Genomic DNA, 24,608 nt, shown 5'->3' on the forward strand with positions numbered 1-24,608 from the left:
AAAAACGACCCTAATGCACCTGAAACCTAAAAAATAACCGAAATACCCTTAGAACCTAAAAAATGACCCTAAAAACTAAAAAATAACTAAAATGACCTTGTAACCTAAAAAGTGATTGAAATACCTTTAGGACCTAAAAAATAACCATAATACACTTGAAACCTAAAAAATGACCGAAGTACCCTTGAAACCTATAAAATGACCAAAATACCCCCTTAAACCCTCTAAAATTATTGAAATACCCTTAAAACCTACAAAATGACAAAAATGACTGTGAAACCTAAAAATGACCGAAATGACCCTAAAGGCTGAAACCTAAAAAATGATTGAAAAACCCTTAGAACCTATAAAATGACTATAATGCCCCCCAAAACCTAAAAAATTACCAAAATACCCCTAAAACCTAAAAAATTACCAAATTACCTTTAGAAACCTATAAAATGACTGAAAGACCTTTGAAATCTAACAAATGACCAAAATACCCCCTAAAACCTTTATTTGCAAGACCAAAATGACAAAAAAAAATTATATAATCACTCTACTTGCTTCCCCCCCCCCCCCCCCCTTAAAATTCTCGGTGGAACTTATAAATTTTCTTTTGTCATTAAGTTGTTGTATTTTGTAGTATACTTATTGAAATTTAAAATATGATAAGTTATCTAAAAAAAACTATCTTGTACACACACACACACACACATGCATTTATGGGAGGTTGTTTTAACTAATATATTTAGTAGTTAGAACCACAACTTAGTGCCCTAGTGTTGACCTCAACCTTATGATTTTAAATTTTTTTAAGTTTTATTTTGAAATTCCTACAAAAAAACTTAGGGTTGTGTTTAGATGGCAACTTGGATTTGGATTTTAAATCAATGGATTTAAATGCCTTAATTTGAAATCCATTAATTTTAAAATTCCTTGTTTGAGTATTTTTATACAATGAAGGATTTGAAATTCATTATTTGAAATTCCATTGTTGGAATACCTAAATTTGGATTTGGATTTGGAATTAAGATCATAAAATATTTTTTCCAATTATTTTTTTTCTTAAACCTTCTACATTTTAATTTTAGTAACATTTTTAATAAATACATGAGATAATGAAAAAGCCATTGACAATCCAATTCACAAAATGATAACTAAAAATCTGTCATCATAACCAACTAATAATTTGCTATTAGTAACAACTTGGGCTTGCAAAATATGAATTTATCATATAACTAATTGAATTGAGAAATCCCTATTTGAAATTCTATCAAAAATTTCCTCAAGCACTTGTCGTGCCTTCTTTTTAAACCCCAGACAAAGTTATCCTTGCAAAGAGCATGTCAACTCATTAAAACAACCAAGGCAATCATTAAACCCTAGAAGCTTATTTCTTAAAGTTCAAACTGCTAAACGCTATTGTTGGAATTTGGATGGCTTGGATGCCTCTTTAGAAGGAGAAGAAAAAGGCTTGCTACAAACAGAAAATTGGAAGAACTCAACAAATTTTGATGTTTAGCTACAACATATTCTTTGTTTTTGTCTATAAGTTGATTTGACTGATACTGAACTTGAAAAAAGGTGCATGAAGTAATAGCAACTGTCACGACCTAAACCCAATACCTAGATTTTTTACCATGACTAGCATGTTAATATCAAGCTTGAACCTGATATTAACAAGAACCAACTAAACTTTTAAACAAAAGCTTTCCTCTTTATTTTCACTATTATTTCTTTACTTTAATATATAATTTTTCACTTGATATTCAAAGCATCTACATTGTACTCCAAGGGATAACTTAATCCACCAGTCATTCAATTTCGAAATTTCACATAATACATCTCTTAATATATTAAAGTACGCAACTTTCATTAGATCCTAAAATACACAATACTACAAAGCTAAGCATCAAACTTCCAAAACAGGGGTTATACTTTTAAAGCTAAAACCAGTTCCTCCCAAAACTCGATTAAGGCTCCCTCTGCTCCAGAATAAAACCTGTTGACTGAAAAAGTAGAAGGGGTGAGCTAAATAGCTCAATAAGGGTAAGTTACATGAGAATTTAATAAGAATGCATGTAAACCAAAGCATTTCATTTTATGGATATTCAGATAGGAGAACATTTTTTAATTTCATGCATAATATTTTATATACTTTAGATTTTGTAAGCATAACAAACATATCTTTGTTTAAAACATGATTGTATGCAATATCTCTATTCAAAACCTCTTAGTGCATAATAATTTTTGTAAAATAACCTCATGACTTACCAAATGCTCATATCACTTATCCCTTACTTGAAAGCAGAGGAATCAAGAGCCGAAGGTCGAAGGAGCTCAGACTTGGGCGCTGGTAATACCTATACCAAATATCAAAGCTTATTATTATTAATTCTACCTTAGCATAAACTTATACATACATCTCTAAAACCTAGCTCTCAAAATAAAGGAAATCCTAATCCTACCTCAAAGAGGTTCCCCAAACACAAGATACATATATCAAAAAACATGATTCACATAACCAAAGAAAAATCATTATATTCACGTTCATATTCAATCATATAACAAAGGAAACACATTCAATTCAATTGCAAGGGTTTAATAATTCATTAGGTTTTTACAGCTTGTCTACCAAATGCAAAGTAAATGATTATTTCCAAACTGACATTTTCTAAATAACCAAATGGCAGAGAATTAACAAGCCATTCTTTGATTTTCTTACTTGCATTAACATTCTTAATTAAGTAACCAAAATACCCCTGGGCAGCCATAAGGCAGCATAGAACTCAGTCATTGCAATTACAATTTCGTGTAGTCATTTAGGGTTAAACTTTAAACTTAAAACAAGGACTTAGCTTCAATAAGCACATGAAAATCAATATTCACACTCTTAAGAGCTGAATCTTATAAGTTCAAGGAATTATGTATAAAAATAAGTAAATCAGATTTCCAAAGATTGAATAAGTACATAATCCTCATTAATTAACACTATAGTTTGTCGGGATATTACAGCAGCCCACACACAAACAATAAACAACATAGCAGAATAAAAAATCAAACTTACCTCTCCTGCCATAGAGGACAAATATAACTAGCCCCCTTTTCTTTTTTCTTCTTTAAAAAAAAAAAGAAAAAAACAATAGTATAACTAGTTTATTTGCAAGAACAAAAACACAAAGTAAAATTTAACTTTGGTCTTCCAATAAGCAGGTTTCTTAGTGACATAGGATATACCAAATTATGCACTAAAGGTGGCCTATAGCAAATTTATTTTAGAACCTACTATCATCAAAATGAACCCAAAAATTGGTTGAACAATATGAAACTTTAGTGCATGTTAACTCTCTACCTCTATAAATACTAGTGTCGTCTAATGAAAATTGTATACAACAAAAAGAGAGAAAAAAAAAAAAAAAAAAGAATGAGAGGATGATGAAAAACACATAAACTAAACTAGGACAATTAATCAAGAAACACAAGTAATTAATCGTTGAGAGATAAAAAAGGTTGGACTTACCAGCGAAATATGTGTGTAACCCAATCGACCTTGTTTCCATAAGAAATTCAATACTTTCAAAACATAATCAGTCTCAACCTCTTATTTTACATTGTAACTTGAATCTTCTAACATGGCATCAAAACTTTTTTAATTTTCAACAAAAAGAAACATTAAAGAATGAAATGTTGCTCCATATGACATGAGAAGATGCATAGCAAAGACATGAAGTAAAGAATATTTCAGTCTGATGGCTATAACTATGGTTACCTCTCTGCTTTGAGAAAAAATCTTTTAACTTATAGCTGAGACCTATTGATTTCTATGCAAGTATTCTTCATGCATAATCATCAATCAATTGTTCTGCCACTTGCCTAATTATCAAGAATTCAATAGCATATATGGACAACAAGTCCAAGCCAAAAAAACCTATTTGTATCAAATAAGATTCAAAAGATTAAACTAGGTTCTTAATAAACAATCATTACCCAAAGAAATTCATTTCATTGACCAACATAAAAGCACGTCGCACCAAATATAGCCTGAAGCATAATTTTTACATTGAAGCATGAATTCTCCAACTGAACTATATATATTCCCTTGAAGGGAACAGCCCTGGCCTAGCAATATATATATATATATATATATATATATATATAAATTCCCATTTAGAAGTCAAACCCAATTTAAGATGAAATTTACTCTTCTAAAAAATAAGGACTAAAATTATAGTTGTACTTGGAAAAAACAAACTGAGGCTCTAACATACTGTATATAGCCAAATCAGCTACAATAATGGTGACTAGATTTAAGGCGATGTGAAGATAGGGGGGGAGAAGCATTATACTGAAAAGATAACAATACTAACAAATATGTACTCCTAATAGACCATTAGAAAACCATCCTATTAGCCATAATTATATTTCCTCTGTAATGGAGAGGTAATTAATGTTATTGCCAAGCACAAAATTGAGCTTGCAAAGTTAATTGCTACATGATCAACATATTTGACTCCAGTCCTAAAAAATCCAAATATAATAAACATGACTAGCTATCTGAAAAAACAAACAAGAAGAGAGCAAATCGGTTCAAACCTATAAAGTGTAGATAATACATGAACTCTCAATGTCTACCATCTTCGATTTTTGTGTTGCTTCCGAAAAAACAAACAAAGAATTTGGGGAAACAAAACAAACATGGCAATTAAGAGATTTTGCATATTTTATGGGATTAGGGTTTTGATCCTAACCTTCCAGTTCCACTATATCAAAGTGATTTTGATCTTTTTGAGAAACCTTCACCGGTGAGTAAAGCCACGAGATAGAGATGGAGATCACCCAAGTGAGAAGAGAAGCGGTTTGAGAGAGGAGAACGCGAGAGAGTCCAGGGCTCAGATGAAAAAGTATGTGACTGTGTTTTTTTTTTGGCTTTTATACTAAACCCGCTTGAACGGTAGCAGGATTTTCATTAAAATGAAATAACGGTTAGGATTAGAGTAAGTAAAATCTATGGTTCTGATTTTAGCAGGTACCGTACCCACCAAAAAAATATATGGGTACCGTAGAATGACCCTTGAAAAGAAGGAAAGAGTCTATTAGAGTCAGGAGTGTTGGATATGAGGTAGAGATTTAGGGATTATTGCTTATAGGCTTGTAGAAGTCTATTTGGATTGGGTGAGACATCTCAATCTGTTGAGTAGTGTTGATGTGTTACTTTTAATTAAGTTGCTTCTTTTTTCTTTTTTTTTCTTTTTCTTTGAGAAGAAGGTAAGTAAGCTTTATTAATGAACTAATTTTTTTTTTTTTTTTTTTGAGAAGATATTAATGATCTAAATTGTATTGGAACACATTGTCCAAATCAAATAGGAGATCTTCTATCCACACATATAACAGCTTTTTGAGCAAGGGCATGTGCAAGTTAATTACCCTTAGGTATTTTCACATGAGAAAAGCTGCAATAACTTAATGATGCATTTTAAGTGTCGTATCTCCTCAAAATAAGGAATTAATCAAACTGATCATATTTTAGGAATTGTAAGGAATTGATCAAACTGATCATATTTTAGGAATTGTAGATTCACTAAATGCTAGTATATGATCCTGGTTGAGTAAAAGATGACTAGTGCTAATAGCTCTAATCCTAAACAAATTAATGACATAAAAAATTGTTCTTTTGCTAGTCAAATTTCCATTTCTTTTCAGTTTCCATAATTATATAAGTACCCGTTACAAAACTTCATTTGTGTTTACATGTTAAGGGTGGTAATTTGTGTTTACATGTTAGATTAATGTCATGTCAACTTATAAATATTTGACTATATAAGTCAACACTAACCCGACATGTTTATTAATCGGGGTAGGATTCCTCAACCTTAATACGACCTATTTATTAAATGGGTTAATCGCATTGACCTGTTTATAAAATTTTATCAAAGTGAAAAAATAAAAATTTTAGTATTAATTCAATTGTTTTGAATTATGAAAAATTGAATATATATATATATATATAAAATTCAAAACTAACACAATAATTGCATTATAAATAATCATTCAAACTAAAGCATATCTTAATATCACAAATAATCAACCACAATATGTCACAAAAAAAAAAAAAAAAACCACAAATAGCTAATGTTAGATCCCAACAATTAATTTAAGAAAAATAGATAAAGATAAATGTAAAAGTAAAGGATGACAACAGTGATATGATGGTGGCAAAGAGTTCAAAGATGAAAGTAAAGGATGACAACGATTAGGGTTTTGAGTGAGAGAGAGAAGTGAATGATGAGGGCGGCTTGACACTGCACTGATAGAAATGTGATGGTGGCTAAAAAAATAAAGTGATGTGAAGTGAGATTGAGGTCTAAGAGTGAGAGGTGGTCATGGGGCTTAGGAGAATGTAACTAGGAAAGAAAATAAGTTTATATACCTAGGGTTTTGATTAGTATATTGGTAAAATAATATTTACTTAAATGAGTTAGACGAGTCAATTAGGTTTCTTGAGTTAAATACGAACATGACACGTTTAATAAACACATCAGTAGTGCCAACCCAAATATAACATGAACCCGTTAAGTCTTAACCCATATCCTACTAATTTCGTATCATATTGTGTTAGATTTTGCCACCACTAATTGGTTTAATGATTTTATTTTATTTTTTCCTTTTTTATTATATTAATTTTTTTTTTCAATCTTGAATTTTTATTGTAGACACCGTATTTTGTCTGACCTTGATTTGCGTGCCGGACTCCGAAAATTTCAAAAATATTATCTTTTCTGCATGGGGTCGCAAGAACATTTAGATTGATGTGGCATAACCCGTTCAGGCATTGGAGCACCCAAAGTGTCATTTTCAGGCCAAATTGACCAAAATGCCCTTGGTCAACCCTAGGTTGACCAAAAGTCAAAATTGGGTCAAAGTCATCCAAAAACAATATTTTTCTTGTTTCTACATCAAACTTGGGCTACTTAGTGATTTTCTTCAACTTTAACTAAGTTTGACCTGAGATTGACTCCTAGAGGGACTAGAAATCCTAATTTTGATCCAACCTTTAGAACGGTTTGGGACCAGTGCCATTGTGAAGATTATCAAATTCCCTTTCCAACAACTATTCATTTGTCAAAATTGGAGTTAAAACGGTTGAGATATCTAGAAAATTGTAAAAGCGCATCAGCACACTTTCCAAGGCCATAATTTTGATCCGACTATTGGATTTTCAATTTCTTTAGTGTTCTAAAAACTATACATCCAGAGATTTCCAAGGACACCAAGATTAGCTTAATCCGAGTCCAGGAAGGCCTTCAAATATGCATTCGAAGTGGAACTGGGATAAGGCCAGAATTGCTGATGTTAGCAAGCTGGCCGGTGGCCCTTGTAGGTGCACCAGTAGCTAAAGTGTCACTTTTTTGCTATAAGAGCCTTCAAACCCCTCATTTTGCCCCAAAAAAAAAAAAAAATTTGGGGCAAATTCTCTCTCTCTCTCTCTCTCTCTCTCTCTAATTTCTCTCCTAAACACATCAAAACACCTTAGAACACCTTTGATTCTCACATTTCCTCTACAATCTTCAATGTAGTGTTCTTGCACCTAATCTTCCTCTCCTTGGTTCCATACCTTGGATTTGAGGTTTAGGGGTGTGGATGTAGCTTTTTAGCTACAATCCACATCCCTTTCTCTTTATTGCTTTTTCCTAGTTCTTTTTGCTTAATAAAATGCTTTATTTGCTTTTCCTAGCATGTTTTAGCTTCCTAGCATGTTTTATAGCTTTCCTAACATCTACTTTCTTTTTGCCATGATTTATTGCTTTGATGTTGTTGGCTTAGTCTTCTTGGGCTAGGATATGCCTACTTTTCATGTTTGTGCTTAGATCCACATGTTTTTGGGCTCCTTGCCATGTTTATGCTTAGATCTACATGCCTATTGTATTCTTTGCCATGTTTATGCTTAGATCTACATGTTAGTGCTTAGATCTATGTTCATATGTTTAGATCTATGTGTTTATATATTCCGCGCCATGCATGCTTAGATCTATGTTCATATGCTTAGATCTATGTGTTTATGTACTCAGCGCCATGCTTTTGTGCTTAGATCTATGTGTTTATGTGCTCCGTACTATGCTTGTGTGCTTGGATTTATGTTGGTTGCTATGCCATATGCAACTTTAGCCCTTTTTGTCATTTGATATCTTTCTTTCTTGCTTTTTGGCCCTTCCGGTGGGGTGTAGATCTAGATCCTATGGTCTAGGCCTATATCCGCACACCTAGGCCTATATTAAAGGGTTTGGATTATTTCCTTTTGCATGTCGTTGTTTGTTTGCTTACTTCTATGCTTTATCTCCTTGTTAGCCTCTTTAGATCTAGGTTTTGCCATGCTTTGTGCCCTCCGTGGGTTTGTGTTTGTGTGGTTACATCCGTCCCTCCTAGGGTTTGTTTGGATGTAACCACTTGTAAGATACACCTCTATGGTATCGGTGTGCTTGCCATACAACTTTCTTTGCTCCGTGCGATGTTGATATGCTTGCTTTGCGCCACCCTTTTGGCTTTCTTGGTTTCTATGCTTTCTTTGCATGCTTGCTTACATGTTCATGCATGAGTTTGTGTGTCGTCCATACTCCAATCCAATGGAGCTATGGACATTCGATCCAAACCTACATTTGTCCTCCTAGGACACCCCCTTTTGTTTGATAAAATGCTTCTTTACCCTTTTCATGTGCTTCACATGTTTGTTTGCCCCTGTTTGGCATCTTTGCTAGCTTGTACTTTGCATGCTTTCCCTATTTCTTTTGTTTGCTTCTTTGCTTGTCTCTTGGCTTGTTTCTTTGGTCTTTGCATGTACACACATGGAGTGAGGACACTTGGAGCAAGGGCGCAACTTTCTAGGCACGAGTAAAAAGGGCAAGGATGCAAGTAAGAGGACAAAAGCCCACAAAGGGTAATGATTAGTAGATTAGAGGGTCTAGCCCCTCAAAGCGGTCTTCTCTTTCTCTCTCTTTAAGCCTCTTCTCTAGAGCATGTATTCCCCATCCATGTACCCCCTTTTTATTTTCCTACTCCTTGCTTGGGCCTCGTTCCCTGGGTATGGCAATGTCTGTTTTACATTTTCTATACTTTGCTAGGCCATACCCTTGGAGAGTGGCAATGTTTGGTTTATTTTCTCGCTTTATGTGATAGCATTGTGCATGATGCATGCTTTATATATATATATATATATATATATATATATATATATATATATATGTATGTATGTATGTATGTATGTATGTATATATATCTGCTTGCTTGTGTGTGGATGATTGTACACTTTGTATGATGGACTCTTATGGCTATGTGAGCGGCCCTTTCTAGTCATGAGAGCTCTTGACCTTGTAGTATGGGTATGTGCTCAAGGCGATTGTCGTAGGTGCATATTCATGCTATATTGTGAGCACGATCATCGCAGTGTGATTGTGTACCCCTCAGAGTGGTCTTCTCTTTCTATCTCTTTAAGCCTCTTCTCTAGAGCATGTATTAGGGTCCCTATCCATGTACCCCCCCTTTTTATTTTCCTGCTCCTTGCTTGGGCCTCATTCCCTAGGTATGGCAATGTCTGTTTTACATTTTCTAGACCTTGCTAGGCCATACCCTTGGAGCATGGCAATGTCTAGTTTATTTTCTCGCTCTATGTGATAGCATTGTACATGATGCATGCTTTATATATATATATATATATATATATATATATATATATATATATATATATATATATGTACGTATGTATGTATATATATCTGCTTGCTTGTGTGTGGGTGATTGTACACTTTGTATGATGGACACTTGTGGCTATATGAGCGGCCCTTTCTAGTCATGAGAGCTCTTGACCTTGTAGTATGGGTATGTGCTCAAGGCGATTGTCGTAGGTGCATATTCATGCTATATTGTGTGCATGATCATCGCGGTGTGATTGTCTTGATCCATGTCACCAAGTGACATTGGTTTCCATGTGTAGGTGACATGTATCAACATGTTCTAACACTTTGGAGGGCTTCGGCTCATCATGGTGTGAGTATGTCGATACGTACCGTATACACAAACGCGAAACCCTGCGATGTGCCGTAGCACACCAAATGCAAAACTCTGTCGGATTTTCACCATGAAAATGGGGAATCCCTATTGCCCTATTCCTACGTCGAAAGCTTAGTGAGAATAGCATTTGGCGTGCTATGACTCATCTAAGGCGACGCTCTACCGGATTTCCGCCACAAAAATAAGGCGAAATATTGTCGGATTTTCGCCGTGGAAATTTGGTAGCGACTTTAAACATACTTGGAAAGCATCGATTGGGACCACACCCATTTCGAAACCAAACCTCAAAACCCAACACAATAAAGCCTCGAAAGCCAATGCCAATAACTTGTTTTCAATTGCCAATATTCAAAAATTATGATTTTACGAAAACAAAGGATTGTCTTCGAACAGGCATTGTGGGGTGCCTAACACTTTCCCCACACGTAACCAAACTTTCGAACTCAAGAATCAAGATTTTTTGCCCATCCACATTAGATTAGGAAAAACGACCTTTTTCTTAATCTAGGATTAGTAGTAATAAAATCGAATAGAGTCAGGTGGCCAACACCTTAGAAAAAATCTAATGATTGGTGGTGACTTCACTTATCCTTGGTAATTTCCTTAAAATTGACTGAGATTCCAGTCACACACCCGAGGTACGACACACCTCCATATGATTCTCACACCAAGATACAGAAAACTGCGCGAGTGTCGCCACGATGGGTGGTCGAGCAGCCGCGAGGCGTTGACATTTATATATGTGAACAATACAAATAACTATGTCCAAAAAGGAAAAATGAAAAGACAAATAGATAAGCATCTAGTTTGAGTAATTTTTTTGGTGAAAAATTATCCTAACAAAATTTTATGTTATCATTATCCAGCAACTCCTACTTTTTGATATTTCCAAGGAAAATGTTGGAAGTTCAAATCACTTATCTTTCATTGTAATTCTCGAATTAGCAATAAAAATAATTGCTAAATTACTGAAGTCTTAATTGTCAAAATTCAATTCTTTCAAAAAAAAAAAAAAAAATTCAATAACCATATTCTTTTTTGTGTTATTTGACATTTGATTCACTTTTCATACCAAAGGAGAGATAATCATGACTATTATGGGAGAAAGTATATAGTGTTTTAGTATTACCAAATTAGTACCTTATTTGGTATTTCATACCCAGTAGATAATTGACATCTGTTAAAAAAAAGCAACTGCAATTCACTCTACCAACACAAACCAAATGACAATTTTGCCCTGAAAATTTCAAACCCTCGCCACTTTCTATCTTCTCTTTCGTATCTTTTCTCCAAAATTAACTTTTCACTTTTCTCCCAAAATTTTTCAAACATAAGTTTTCTCTCTCTTAGTTTCTTCCCCTCTAAAAATTAACACTATGTTTGGTTGGGTGGATTTTATGAGGGATGGAAAATGTAAGAAGGAAAATGGAGTGGAAAATTGAGTTTTCCTTTGTTTGGGAATAAGAAGAAAACAGGGGGAGTGGAAAACTAGGAAGAAAATTTTTTCCTTGGGCCCACAAATTTTTTCCTCCCAAATCGGGAGGAAAAGCAATGAGGGAAAACTACCTTAGTGTAGTTTTACCGTAATGCCCTCCCAAATTTTTTTTTTCAACGTGACCTGAATGTTCTTTTTTTTTTCAATGTGACCTGAACTTTTTTTTTTTCAACATGACCTGATCTAATTTTTACATTATAATAATAAAAATTTATATATATGATGTGATAAATTTAATATTATGTAATAAGTACAAATAAATCTATTTCTTACATATTATGTAACAAGGGTATAATAGTCAATTTATATAAATTACATTTTTCATCCTTCCCTTTTTCTCTCCAACCAAACAAAAGAGTTTTCCACTCTCCCACTTTTCCACCCCTCCAACCAAACACACAAGAGAGAAAACTAAATATTTTCCATCCTCCCACTTTTCCACTCCTCCATCCAAACGGACCCTAAAAGCCAAAATTTCCCAAAATTTTTAGAACTGAAGTTCTCTCTCTCAAATACACTCCCTTTCACCTGCGACTGCCACTGCACCACTTCTTTTGCCATGGTACCGCTTCCCTGGACCTTATTTTGGTTCTAAACATTGCAAAGCACTGCCCCACCTCTGGTTCCGACAACCTCTAGGTATTTTCTCTCCCTTTGGGTACTTTTTTCGTATTGTATTTATTAAAAAAAAAATGCACAAATGCTTACATCTCGTCCCCACCTCAACATCCATTTTTTACTCAACCCATGGATAAAGAAAATAAAATTTTTGGGTAGGTTAAAGGTTTGGATCACCCGAGATTGAAATTACTATGCTTATGTATTATTTTTACCCATTATATGAATGATTTTTTTTTTTTGAACTTTATGGCCTGTTTGGATGTTAAAAAAAGGAGGGAGAGTAGAGTAGAGGGAAGGAGAGTAGTTCAATTACCTTGCTTGGGAGTTTTTTAAGGAAGGAGGGGGAGGGATTTGGAGGGGTTTCAACTACCTCCAACCCCTCATTTTTAATTCCCCCAAATTGGAGATTTGGAAGGAGAGTAGAGCACATAAATTATTAAATATGTAAATTACCTAATTTACCCTTATTATATTAAAAAAATTACAAGGCATTTTAATGTAAAAAAAAAAAAAACACTGTAACCACAATCTCTCTCAGCTCTCTCAGCCAAAAATTTCTCTCAAGCTCTCTCAGTTCTCTCAGCCCTGTAACCCACGATTTTCTCTCAAGCTCTCTCAGCTCTCTCAGCTTACGCTGGCTCTCTCTTTCTCTCACGACTTCTTCACTCTTGGACTATCTTTCACTCTTCTCCCACACGCCTAGCATTCTCTCATAAAGGTAAACTCTGTTTTAATTTCTGTTTCATGGGTTTCTTAAGTTGAATCAAATAAGTATGTTCTTAAAATTGTGATTTTATTGGGTAATTTCTTATTAATTGTGATTTTATGCGGTAATAACATGTTATTTGTGGGTGAGTTTCTTAAATTTTAAAGTTTCAAAGTATTGCTCATAATGTGTTTGATAAAGTACTTGAGTGAGTCTAGATTGTGAACTTGCATAAATTTGTATATTTTGGCTATGAATCTGTGTTTCTTGTTTATTTTTATTGGGTAATTTCTTGTTTTTTGTGAATGGGTTTCTGATTTGGGTAATTTCTTGTTTTTTTTTTTTTTTTTTTTTTTTTTTGTGAATGGGTTTCTGTTTTGGCTCCTCCTAAGCCCCAACCAAAATGGTACTTTCTCAGCTTTTTGATGTTCAAGTTTGAACTAGAAAATGGATCTGATTTATATTTTTGGCATTTGGGTTTTGAGAAAACTGTTAGCTTTTAGCTTGAAATCGTGTTTGCTTTCATTTTTCCCTGTTGTTTGGTTGCTGAGAAAATAATGATGTCTGGTCCTTAAAAATGTCTCCCCGGGAAAAACTCTGGTTCTTGCAATTAGTGCTGCCACTGAGGAACATAGAAAAAGAAAACCGAAATCGAATAATGAAGACAGTTAAAAGAAGCATAGGATTGATAAGGGAAAATCTATTCTTAGTTCTTCTAAGAAACGTAAATCCAAAGCAAATACTGCCAGCCCTGTAACTAGTAAATCACGGCAGAAGCGTAAGTTTATCAACCATGAGGTTTCCACAGCTTTGTCAACTGTCTTTTCCAAAAAAGATTAGAAACCCCTGGACACTTGAAAGCATGGAGAATAAAAATGGTAGTTGCTGCAATTTTTCTGTTGTTTTTGTCTTTGAATATGATTAGTAATTATATTTATTTTGATGCAGAAGCTTCCTCAGGAAGCAACAAACCTATCACATGAGTTAAACAAAAAAGGTCATGTTGATGAAACAGTAATCTGTGGAGAAAGTGTTGCCATTGAGACTCTGCAGGTAAATGAATCTCTTCAGCATAAAGTTTGTTAGATTTCTTGTATTAGCGTCTTAAATATAGGCTATGCGGGTCAATTGTGAATATCATGACATATTTTTGTATTTCTTATATGTCTACATGCAGGTTGATCGGGTTCTGGGGTGTCGAGTTCAAGGCAATTACACAGGCCTTTCACGTCACTTATCTGTGAATGTAGCTGATGACCTATGTTCTGAGGACTTACTAATTTCAGAAAATCAAAACAGACTCTCAGAAGAAACTTCTGCTTGCGATACTGATTTAGATGTAGGAGCTGCTGAAAATCATACTGAGGGTTGTAAGAATATTGATAAGAGTTTTGACAGGGAAGAAAGCATGAAGAATGAAATGAAAGTGGATAAAATACGTGCTGATTTTTTGGCTAGATTAGGATTATTGCTTGACAGTGAGTTTGTTGTGTTTTCTAGTCCACCTGTGGATTTAACTAGCTTGTTGGAGGCTAATGCCGTTGGGCTCCTGCCCCTGTGTTTGCTGTTTAGTTTGTTAATGAATTTCCCTTTCAACCAAAAAAAAAAAAAAAGAAAGTGGATAAAATACATGCATACAGAAGATCTGCAACCAAAGAATGTAAAAAAGGAAAGGCCATGGATCTTTTAAGAAAAGATATCAAGGATTCAGATTCTTGTGCTATGAATGGTAAAGATCAAGATGAATCTGCTGTAACTATAGAGAATTTTGAAAAGGCAAATGAAAGAATGGTTACGGAGGAGAATACTGATGTCAGTTTGAGAAATCAAGATATTGATGAAGTTCCAAAAATTTATGAAACAGACGTCTCTAATGAAACCAAAGACGATAAAGAAGTGGATTTAGAAATGGGAATGAGAAGCTTTGCAGAAAACAAAATTCAGGAAGCCACCCTGGCTGAATCTGCTTGTGTTGATGGAGAGAAGGTATCTTATGAGTTTTTAGTTAAGTGGGCTGGAAAGTCTCATATTCATAATAGTTGGATTTCTGAATCAGAGCTCAAAGTTCTGGCAAAGAGGAAACTTGACAATTATGTCAGTTAGGCAAGTAATGTTCCAAGACAATTGCAGCTTCTAAAAACCTTTTCAATTGATCATTGAACTGTAAACTCTTGGGATTAATTTTTCTTTGGCACCAGCTTGTGTTTATTTTTAGTTTTTCTTTCTAAAACAAGTCTATTGGCAATTACAGATACGGTCATAGCTCATTGTAACACTGTCCTTTTTTCTGTGGCTTAAAAACTTTGTTTGCTTACATTCATTTTTATGCTTTTCACTTCTTAGTTGTCTGGCATGATGCAATGTCATATGAGGCCTTTGATTCAAAAATTGGCTATACTACCAATGCTACTGTAGCCTGTAGGTCATACTATGCTCCTCCCATGTGGCTTTGTTGAAATTGAACTTTATATGAAATTGAGCTTAGCTACGACGAGAGAGAGGATGAGAGTGAGAGAGGCTGTGACCATGAGCTCCTGCACTAGCTCCATGGGGTTCAAACTTCGAAGAAAGTTACAAGTTACAACACAGAGTCAGAGAGATGTTCAGACTTAAAAAGAAAGTGGGTTGTCAATTAAATTCACGTACTAAGAAAAAAAAATATATTAAAAATAATAATAATAAATGAAAGAAAAACTCAAAATTTCAATATTTTGTTGATTTTTTCAGTAAACAAACAAACCAAACATTTTTTTCTTATTTTAATTATTATCAATTAAAGATGGTTTTTTTTAGTATAATAAAAAAGTAGAAAAAATATTTAATCATAGAATAATGTTGATTATTTAATTCACATAAAAAAAATTATAAAAAAAAAATATTCTAACAAATTAATCATAGACCAATGTTGCAAGTCCATTTTTAAATAGGGGTAAATTTGTCTATTTTAATAATTTCCTTTCCTCTTCATCATAATTTTTAAAACATCCAAACAAGGGGCCCTTCCCCCTTACTAATTTTAAAAACATCCAAACAAGGTAGAGGGGAATCATTCCCCTCTACTCTCCTCCCTACTACTCTCCTCCCCTCTACTCCCCTCTACTCTCCTCCCTCTCTAAACTTCCAAACAGGCCATTAGACTAGTAGATCCTTTTATGGTATTGGAGGATCGAAAGATTGAGAAGTTAAAAAATAAAAAATCAAAATAATCAAATCAAAACTGGAATTGTAAGGATACATTTACATTTCTTTTACTATATTTTTTCAATTTTTTCTTGTTGATTTTGTTTTCACTATCAGTTATGTTAATGGGAAATAATAATTACCGACTGATACCAGATTCACCACATGTATGTTAGGTGTATTCTAATTTTTACTTGCTAAAAGTTGTTTCGTTATTGTTCAACTACAAAGAACCATAAATAATCCTATTCAATTTTATCTAGGTTTTCTTTTTTTTTTTTTTAAGGTAAAGGAACTGCTAGTTATCGGGGCTACTTGCGGCTTGGTGCTAATTGAAACCATGATTCAGTCATGTTGTGGTCTATTTAATCTTCTTGGCCATGAACTTATATGCAATTTGATAAATTAAGTCCTTTAGGAACAAAAACAGCTCTAGTACATATTAATTTCTTGATCATTGTTGGAATTTTCAAATTTTGGTCCTTCTAATAATTATTTTCCTTGCTTGCGGTAGGTTGTGTTCATAGTTCATACTCTTAATTTCTGAACTTGATCCCTATCAATTTGAATCGATTCTATGAAATAGTGTCTTCCCAAGTCTCCTTTATAGCGGATTGAGGGGGAGGAAGGAGGAGCAGAGTAAATTTGGCCAAAAATTAACCTATTTTTAGCCAACTCTACTTTACTCCCCCTCCTTTCCCCCTCAACCCAAACAAGCCCTTAAGGTAGAAGTTTTCATTGTATTTCTTTCTTCTTTTATTAGTGTAAGCTTTGTTGAGTTATTATGGAAATTATTATATTCAAATAATGGGTATAAGATCTAGTTGAGTGTGCATGAGTTCATGGTTGGTTGAGTTATTATGGAAATTATTATAGTTAAATTTCAAGTTGTTGTTTTGTTAGGATCATTATGGAAAACATGCTGGTACATATGTGCTGCTGAGATGATCTACTGATGAGTTAGGTTTTCTGAGCTATTGTGCCTATTATGCTTGAGTTGCTGCGTTGAGACTTGAGAGGCTTGAGCTTATTGCTACTATTACTTGAATGTAATTGACTAAGTGGCTAGTGTGTACTTGATTGTGTTAGGGTATTAGTAATTGTACTTGATTGTGTACCAATTAGCTCAGTAGGTTGTATTAAGCATGTGATTGAGTAATTAAGCATTGTAGCAAATTTTTGTAACTAATGAAACTATATGTTAGGTTCAATATGTTAGCTTCAAGAGAACAATGGACATCATTTGTTGGAGGAATAATACTTAAAAATGAATTTTTATTTTTTTATTTTTTTTTATGCATTGGACATATGAGTAAGTAAAATATCTTAGAAATTTTCAATTTTATGGTTTTTATTAATCAAATAACATTTTGAAATCTTTTGCAAATTCCATCAATCACCATTACAACCAAAATATAAAACCCACACCTTGTGAATTTCATTTGTACAATACAATTTATTTACTAATTGAAACACAATATACTCTCATTTTCAAAAAAGAGAAGATTTTACATGGTTTGGGTAGGTTATTATAAACTACACCCTAATCATAACACAACTACGATCTTTCTAAGCAATTCAATATCTAGTTAATCAAACAAAATCAACTTGTAAAACAACTATATATAATTTTTCTTGAGCATTTCTTGTATCTAATTAGCAACAATATGGTTAAGGACATATTTTATGTAATTGGCTAATCCTTTGACAAAATACACTTTACTTGTAATTAGGTAAATCTAGGATGGATTTAGTACTTTAAAAAACAAAAGTTCAAGTCAAGTGTTAAACTCATGAAGATCTGACCAAGAAACAAGTGAAGAAAGATCTATTCATTAAAGCTCGATAGAAGCTCTATAGAAAGGACATTTATCGAGGTTTAAAGTTGAAGCTCGACACAAGCTGTATCTGTTGAGACTTACGGAATTAGAATTTCTAGATCTGATTTTCGGCCCAAGCTGATGTGTATGGGTTGGGTTTCTTTTCTCACAACTCTAGACCTATATAAGACTTATTTTAAAGGCCTTTGCGCATGCAAAACGTGCCCCAATTCATTATTCTCTCTGAAGAAGCTACTGCATCTTTATGCCAAGGGTTTTGTAACCAATGAGCTTTCTGATCTTCATTGTTGATGAACTGAAGAACTTTGCAGCCAACAACCTCTTCAAGTTGTAGGAGTTAGTCACGTACTAGGATTCATGCATATTGGTTTGTCACGTACTAGGATTCGTGCATCAAGGGAAAGATTGCCGCTACAATACAAGTCTAATTGGGTATTGGGATAAGGGTTCAACTAAAAGTTAGTATTTTAGGATAGGCCAAAGGGTTTGGTAAGATTCCTTATACTTGTAACCGTTTGTGATTAATAATAGTGGATTCTTGGGAATGGTGACCTTAATATCACCTGGTGGGGCTTTTGTCTTAGTGGTTTTTCCCATTCGTAAAAAAATCACCGTGTCAAATTTAATTTCTGCTGCATTTAGTTTAGTCGGTGATTTGTTTGTACTACCACGTTATTGCATGTAATTGAACATAATTTAATTAACTTGGGTAATTAATTAATTTGTACGGGTCAATACATTTTTGCTCTATCAAATATTTCAACACAAAATCAGCTTCTAGCTATCTTGAATATGATGCCAATCAAAATAGGCATGGCCGATTACAAAGAGATAACTAGCTGGATTGGGCCTTGTCACCGTGCAGAGTTGAAAAAAAAAAAGAAAAAAAAAAAGAAAAAAAGAAAAACCCCACCAATAGAAGCAAATTTGAACCAATATGGTAACATCCGATGGAGCATCACATTTGAATGTCCATTTCCCTCCACTTGCTCAAGTTTATTAGCAATCAAGAAAAGAAGCAATAGAAAATTTTGAAATCTGAAATACGTTGATAGAAAGCTATAGCCTGCAATTAAAATATTCCAATCTGAAGCGGGTGTAGATGCGGGTGCGAGACTTGACAATTTTTGAAAAAGTAGGGTGCAGATGGGGCGATTAAAAAATTATTTAAAAAAATTTTATTTATATTTTCTAGTTATTGCTAAGCATATATATATATATATAATGGTAAACATATTAATAAATTTAAAAGCATATTTATATATATTATTATAATGTTTACACAACCCCAATTTTAGCCCAATAATATATTTATAATATTAAATTATTTTCCTTCAAAAAAAAAAAAAAAAGTAATGAGGTGATAAAATCAAAGTATTAAAGAATAATAAAAACTAATGGGTAAAGGTGATAAAATCAAAGAATCAAAACCTGTATTTTTACTGTTTTCACTAGTTCCAACATTTTCTATCTTTTTGACTTTTCAAGTCTTTATCACCTATTCAAAAATCTTGCCTTCACCAGTAAGTGCACATGAAGCAGTGTTGTCCTTATCTCTTCTTCCTTCTCTCTCTCTCTCTCTCTCTCTCTCTCTCTCTCAAGGCCACATGAAGCATAAGAATGGAGGCCAGTGACATGGTGGCATCCCATTTTGGCGTCCATTTCGGGCTGAATTGAGCCGTTTCGGCGCCCGTTTTTGCCGGAATCGGCGCAAATCGGCTCGGTTTGGCGGGAATCGGCCCGAATCCAAAAAAATGACACTGCATGAATGGCATTGCGGACTGCACACCGCGTCGGTGCGCATCGGGTGCGGGTGCGGCTGCCCTAGAGCTGCACTTGTGCTTTCTAGCATGTTACTAGCACAACCTAACTTCAAAAAATATAGAACCTTTTAAAATGGCCTAAGCTAAACCTGCCCCCCCAACCCCCCCCCCCCCCCTCCCCCTAAAAAAAAAAAAAAAAAAAAACTTGCGAAACAAACACAAAATTCAATTTAAGAAAAAAGAAAAGAACTTAGAAAGGCCAAAGCTGATAAAATACCCGTTGATTTCCTCAAAAGAAGACTCTAAATTTTCAACAAGCAATACCCATGAGAAATTTTGTAAGATTTTCATACTGCACTGGCTTGAGTTGGAGTCTGATAAGCTTTTTGTAAAGAACAGAAGATGAGCGAGAGAGAGATAGAGACAGAGTAAAGAGAGGGAGAGGGTGGGCGGTGCTAGTTAGGGACTTGGGGATGAAAGGTTAAAGGGATTATGGTTGGTGGTAATGGAAAATGTGAAATTTTGGGAAATTTTGGCTTTTATTTTTTAGAGGGGAAGAGAGAGAGAGAGAGAAGACTTCTGTTTGAAAAATTTTGAGAGAGGAGTGAAAGATTTTTGGAGAAAAGAGAAGATAGAAAGTGGCGGGGTTTTGAAAAATTTTAAGGACAAAATTGTTATTTGGTTTGTGTTGGCAGAGTAAATTGCAATGGCCAATTGTTAATCATCTATTGGATATGAAATACCAAGTACTGATTTGGTAACATTGAAACACTATATATTTTCTCTTATTTTATAGAGAGAAAAGAAGTTTTTTTTTTTTGAGAATGAATACGATAAAATGTTATTAGAAAACTATAGATTTGAAAGTACAAAAGGAATCACGTCCAGTGGAACATGCTCCATCCAGACTAACAATGGAAATGCAAATCTTGCTTTCTTTGCTAAGGCATGAGCCACACAATTACCCTGCCTCCTAATATGAGAGAAAGAGAAAGTTCGAAGCGAACCGGAAATAGACATTATGTCTTTCACGTACTGACCAATTGAGGAGTGACCCACATCACCTGACTTCAATGCCTTGTAAACAATCTCTGAGTCTCCTTCAAATATTGACTGTGCCATGCCCAATTCTACAATGAACCGGACAGCCCTTCTTGCAGCTAGGATTTCCACCAACTCCACTGTGCCGGGGTAAGGTATTTTTTCTGAAAGTGCAGCAAGTACTTCGCCATTTCCATTTCGCACCACCACACCTATCCCTGCCTCTCCTGCCTCTTCAAAAACTACTCCATAAAAAAGAAAAAAGTGACCAAAACCATAAAAAGTTGTGCTACGTGACAATCTTAATGTTCTCTTATTATAAGAGACATTAGCATCCGGGATGCAAAAAAGTGTCTATTTTGCATCCTCAAACATCACTTTATCTATTTTACTAATTTATTTTATAACTCACTCTACATCCCAATTTCTATTTTTAGATACAACCCAATAAAATAATATAAACTACTTATTAAAATAAAATAAAAGTAATCATCTCTCTCTTTTCTCTGGTCTCTTTTTCTCTTCACCCACAACTACAAGCACCACATCCCAACCATAGCCAACCACCACACCCACCCTCCACCACAACCAAAACCACCTCCTCTGCCACCACAATCAGTCCAAAAATCAATCTCAAAAAAAAAAAAAAAAAATCACCCACAGCACAGTAGCCGCCACTAGGTCCACCACCACCTAAAATCCAACACCACCACTGCCAAATCCATACCCACAAACCCAAACAGATCGGACTTCACCACCAAACAGACTGGACTCCACCACCTAATGACCCACCAAAACCTAAACCTATAACCCACTCATCGTTTCCCACAACCCAATCACCGATACCGACAACCCAATCATCGATTCCACAACCTAGTCACCGACTCAACAACCCAGCCACCAATTCCCATAACCAAGTCACCGATTTCCATAACCCAACCATCGATTCCTCAACCTCGACCATAAATGCCGATGTCCACCACAGACGCTGATCTCCACAAACCCACACCCTTCACCACGCTGATCCCCACAAACCCACACCCTTCATGCTAATCTAAGAGAGATGAACCAAGAAAGAGATAGGAGAGAAAAAAACAGAGAGTGGGGAGAGAGGAAGAGATTAGAGAAAAAAGAAAGGAAGAGAGAGAAGGTGAGTCTAAGATATCAGACTTCAAAGAATAAAGTGAGATGTGGGCTTGGGTGAGAAATAAAAAATATTATACAAGTTTGCAACCCAACTACAATGAGGTTATAAATTTACAACCTCACTGTAGCTGAGTTGCAATTTTTTTTAGAAATAGCAACTGGATGGAGCATGATTTTATGTAGGAATGGCAACGAGTCGGGTTCGGGCCGGGTTTTTTCATACCCGGACCCGACCCGCGGGCCAAGACCCACGGCCCGAACCCGGCCCATTTACTAACCGGGTTTTTTTCCAGGGCCCGGACCCGCCCTAGCCGGGCCCCGTCCAGCAGTCTCCCTTTAGGGCCCAATCTAAAGGCCCTAAACCTTGACCCAATTAAAAAAACCAAAAAAAAAAAAAATTTCCAGGCTTCACATCGGAAATTACAAAATTACAAATCATAGCCAAGCCATTTTCATTAATTCATGGTAAGTTAGAAGCAGATCACAAGACCCATGCTTTCATTTTCCACACTTCACATCACAAATCACCAAAAAAAAAAAAAAAATTACAGAATTTATCAATTATCAAACCAAAAACAATACAACCCAACCCAATAACAGAAATCATATAAGAATTAGGAAATTAACCCAAAAAAAAAAAAAATTGGAGAACGAACGCAGAGAGGTGGACGTTGGCTTGGCAAACCCAGGAAATTTCACTCTCACGGTCTTACGGTGAGCGGTGACAGATCAGAGAGGGAGGAATGTTGGCTTGGCGTCGACGGCGGGGTGGACATGGAAACGCATGGAGGAGGAGTGGCTGAGTGAGAGTGAGGCCGTGAGGGTGGGTGAGAGTGAGTGCTTGAGGGGGGCGACGACCATGCGGTGGGTGAGACCGTGAGACTGTGATAGTGATGGCTTGAGGGAGGCGACGGCTGTGACTGTGAGGATGGATGAGAGTGAGAATGAGAGCTTGAGTGTGCTTCTATGAGGGTGAGGCGCTGTGAGGGAGGCGAGCTGGAGCTGCTGCTGAACAAATGAGGGGCTAGGGTTAGTTATAGCTCTATATATATATAGGGGCTTTTTTGTAATTTTAATCGGGTTATATCCGGATCGGGTTTCGGATTTTTTGATAAAACCCGGACCCGACCCGGACCCGCTTCGGGTTTTTTTTTTTTAAAAACCCATACCCGACCCTATTCCTAATCGGACCGGGTAAAACCCGGCCCATTAGGGTCGGGCCGGGCTGGGTACCTGCGGGTTGGGCAAAAATTGCCATCCCTAATTTTATGGGTTTGGTGGCTAAAATAGCAACGGGAGGGTTTTTATACCCTAATGCTAATGCTCTAAAGACAAAATTTAGTTACAAAATTAGTTGTAACATAAGGATACAATCTTATTCAATAAAATAAACATTACTACATATTTTGTAAATCTAATAATTGAATTGCATGTTCTTTATGCTCTTAATAAACATGTCAAATTTTGTATTAATCAAATATTATTTACTATATTGAGTACGGTTGTAGGTTTAGCCTATAATCAATTTTGTAGTTAAATTTTGTCATAAATCATATAAGTACCTTTGGATTATGCTCCTACAGGATGGGAGACAGGGAAAGTTTTTTTTTTTTTTTTTTTTTTTTTTTTTTTTTTTTGGAGGGACAGATAGGAAGTTTCTCGTTGGCAGAGGCTGTGTTCCAGAATCACAGCCATAGATTCCTCCTTTATTGCGCTGCACATATATCACTATATTGAGAGAACCGTTTCTGGGATTCCAAAACTAGAGCCAAAAGATGTCAGAAGGAAAAGCTAGGATTGAGGAAACTGACATCCCAGAGAAGATGCAGACACAAGCCATGGCTTGTGCTGCTCAGGTCCTTGATCTCTTTGATGTTTTTGATTGCATATCTATTGCTGCCCATATCAAGGTCATTCATGTTTTTTGAGTTCTTTTCTCTTCTTAATTTTTTTAAAGAATTATTATGTGCTTCCCATTTTAATTTGAACAAGCTAAAATATGCAAATTCTATATGCATTTTGTAGTTTAATTAAAAAAAAAAAATTGGGTGTTATTTTTTCAGGAGTTTGATAAGATGTATGGGAGTGGATGGCAATGTGTGGCGGGTTCAAATTTTGGTTGTTTCTTCACTCATACACCAGGGACTTTCATCTATTTTGCACTGGAAACCCTCAATTTCCTTATCTTCAAGGGAGCCACTTCTTAAATTTGCTGCACTATATATATATATATATAGAGAGAGAGAGAGAGAGAGAGAGAGAGAAAGAGAGAGTCCTAGCCTCCTAGGGGCACCCACTCATATTGTGTGGTATAGGATTTATGGATTCTTCTTTTATGTGATCAAATTTTGTATGATGGTGTTAGGGGTGGTGTATAAATGGTAGACTAGTAGTTGAAGCTTCTCTGTACTTCAAATATGCCTCTTTGTAGTTTATGAAAATCACATTAGGACTAAAGATTATTTGTTATATGCTTTAATTTCCATTAATTAGTATGTTTTTTTCCTCTTAATTATTTCTCCACTTTTTCGTTTTCTAAATGTACGGCAACTATTACTTTTCTGTAGTCAAAGTTCAAATTCATGACTATGATCAGCGGCACCATGTGCTGAGGGAATCTATTGAATCTTCTGTGCTTGTAACTTTCACTATCTTTTTCTTGAAAATTCTGACCCATATATATATATATATATATATGTTGTTTTAAAATTTCAATAGCTGGCCTGTCATTACCCAGAAGTCATTGCAACGGGTCAAAGACTCAAAGCTAAGGA

At 35.0% G+C, this 24,608-nt stretch overlaps 1 protein-coding gene and 2 long non-coding RNA genes across 3 annotated transcripts; 2 read left to right on the plus strand and 1 right to left on the minus strand.

Annotated features, from left to right (window-relative positions):
* Positions 1-1,780: 1,780 nt before the first annotated feature.
* Positions 1,781-5,010, minus strand: LOC126713741 (uncharacterized). The gene is made up of 3 exons (XR_007651411.1): positions 4,731-5,010; positions 2,257-2,345; positions 1,781-1,991 (listed from the first exon to the last, which is right to left on the minus strand). It is a non-coding gene; the product is annotated as an uncharacterized LOC126713741 (long non-coding RNA).
* A 7,652-nt stretch (positions 5,011-12,662) lies between these two features.
* LOC126713742 (uncharacterized) lies at positions 12,663-15,183 on the plus strand. The gene is made up of 3 exons (XR_007651412.1): positions 12,663-12,875; positions 13,812-13,916; positions 14,041-15,183. It is a non-coding gene; the product is annotated as an uncharacterized LOC126713742 (long non-coding RNA).
* An 8,298-nt stretch (positions 15,184-23,481) lies between these two features.
* On the plus strand, positions 23,482-24,346 carry LOC126713748 (uncharacterized). The gene is made up of 2 exons (XM_050413601.1): positions 23,482-23,744; positions 23,898-24,346. The coding sequence occupies exons 1-2, from the start codon at positions 23,610-23,612 to the stop codon at positions 24,039-24,041; spliced, it is 279 nt and encodes a 92-aa protein (XP_050269558.1). The 5' UTR covers positions 23,482-23,609; the 3' UTR covers positions 24,042-24,346.
* The last annotated feature ends 262 nt before the right edge of the window (positions 24,347-24,608 follow it).

The sequence above is a fragment of the Quercus robur genome, chromosome 2, assembly GCF_932294415.1.
Source record: "Quercus robur chromosome 2, dhQueRobu3.1, whole genome shotgun sequence".
Classification (NCBI taxonomy): Eukaryota; Viridiplantae; Streptophyta; class Magnoliopsida; order Fagales; family Fagaceae; genus Quercus; species Quercus robur.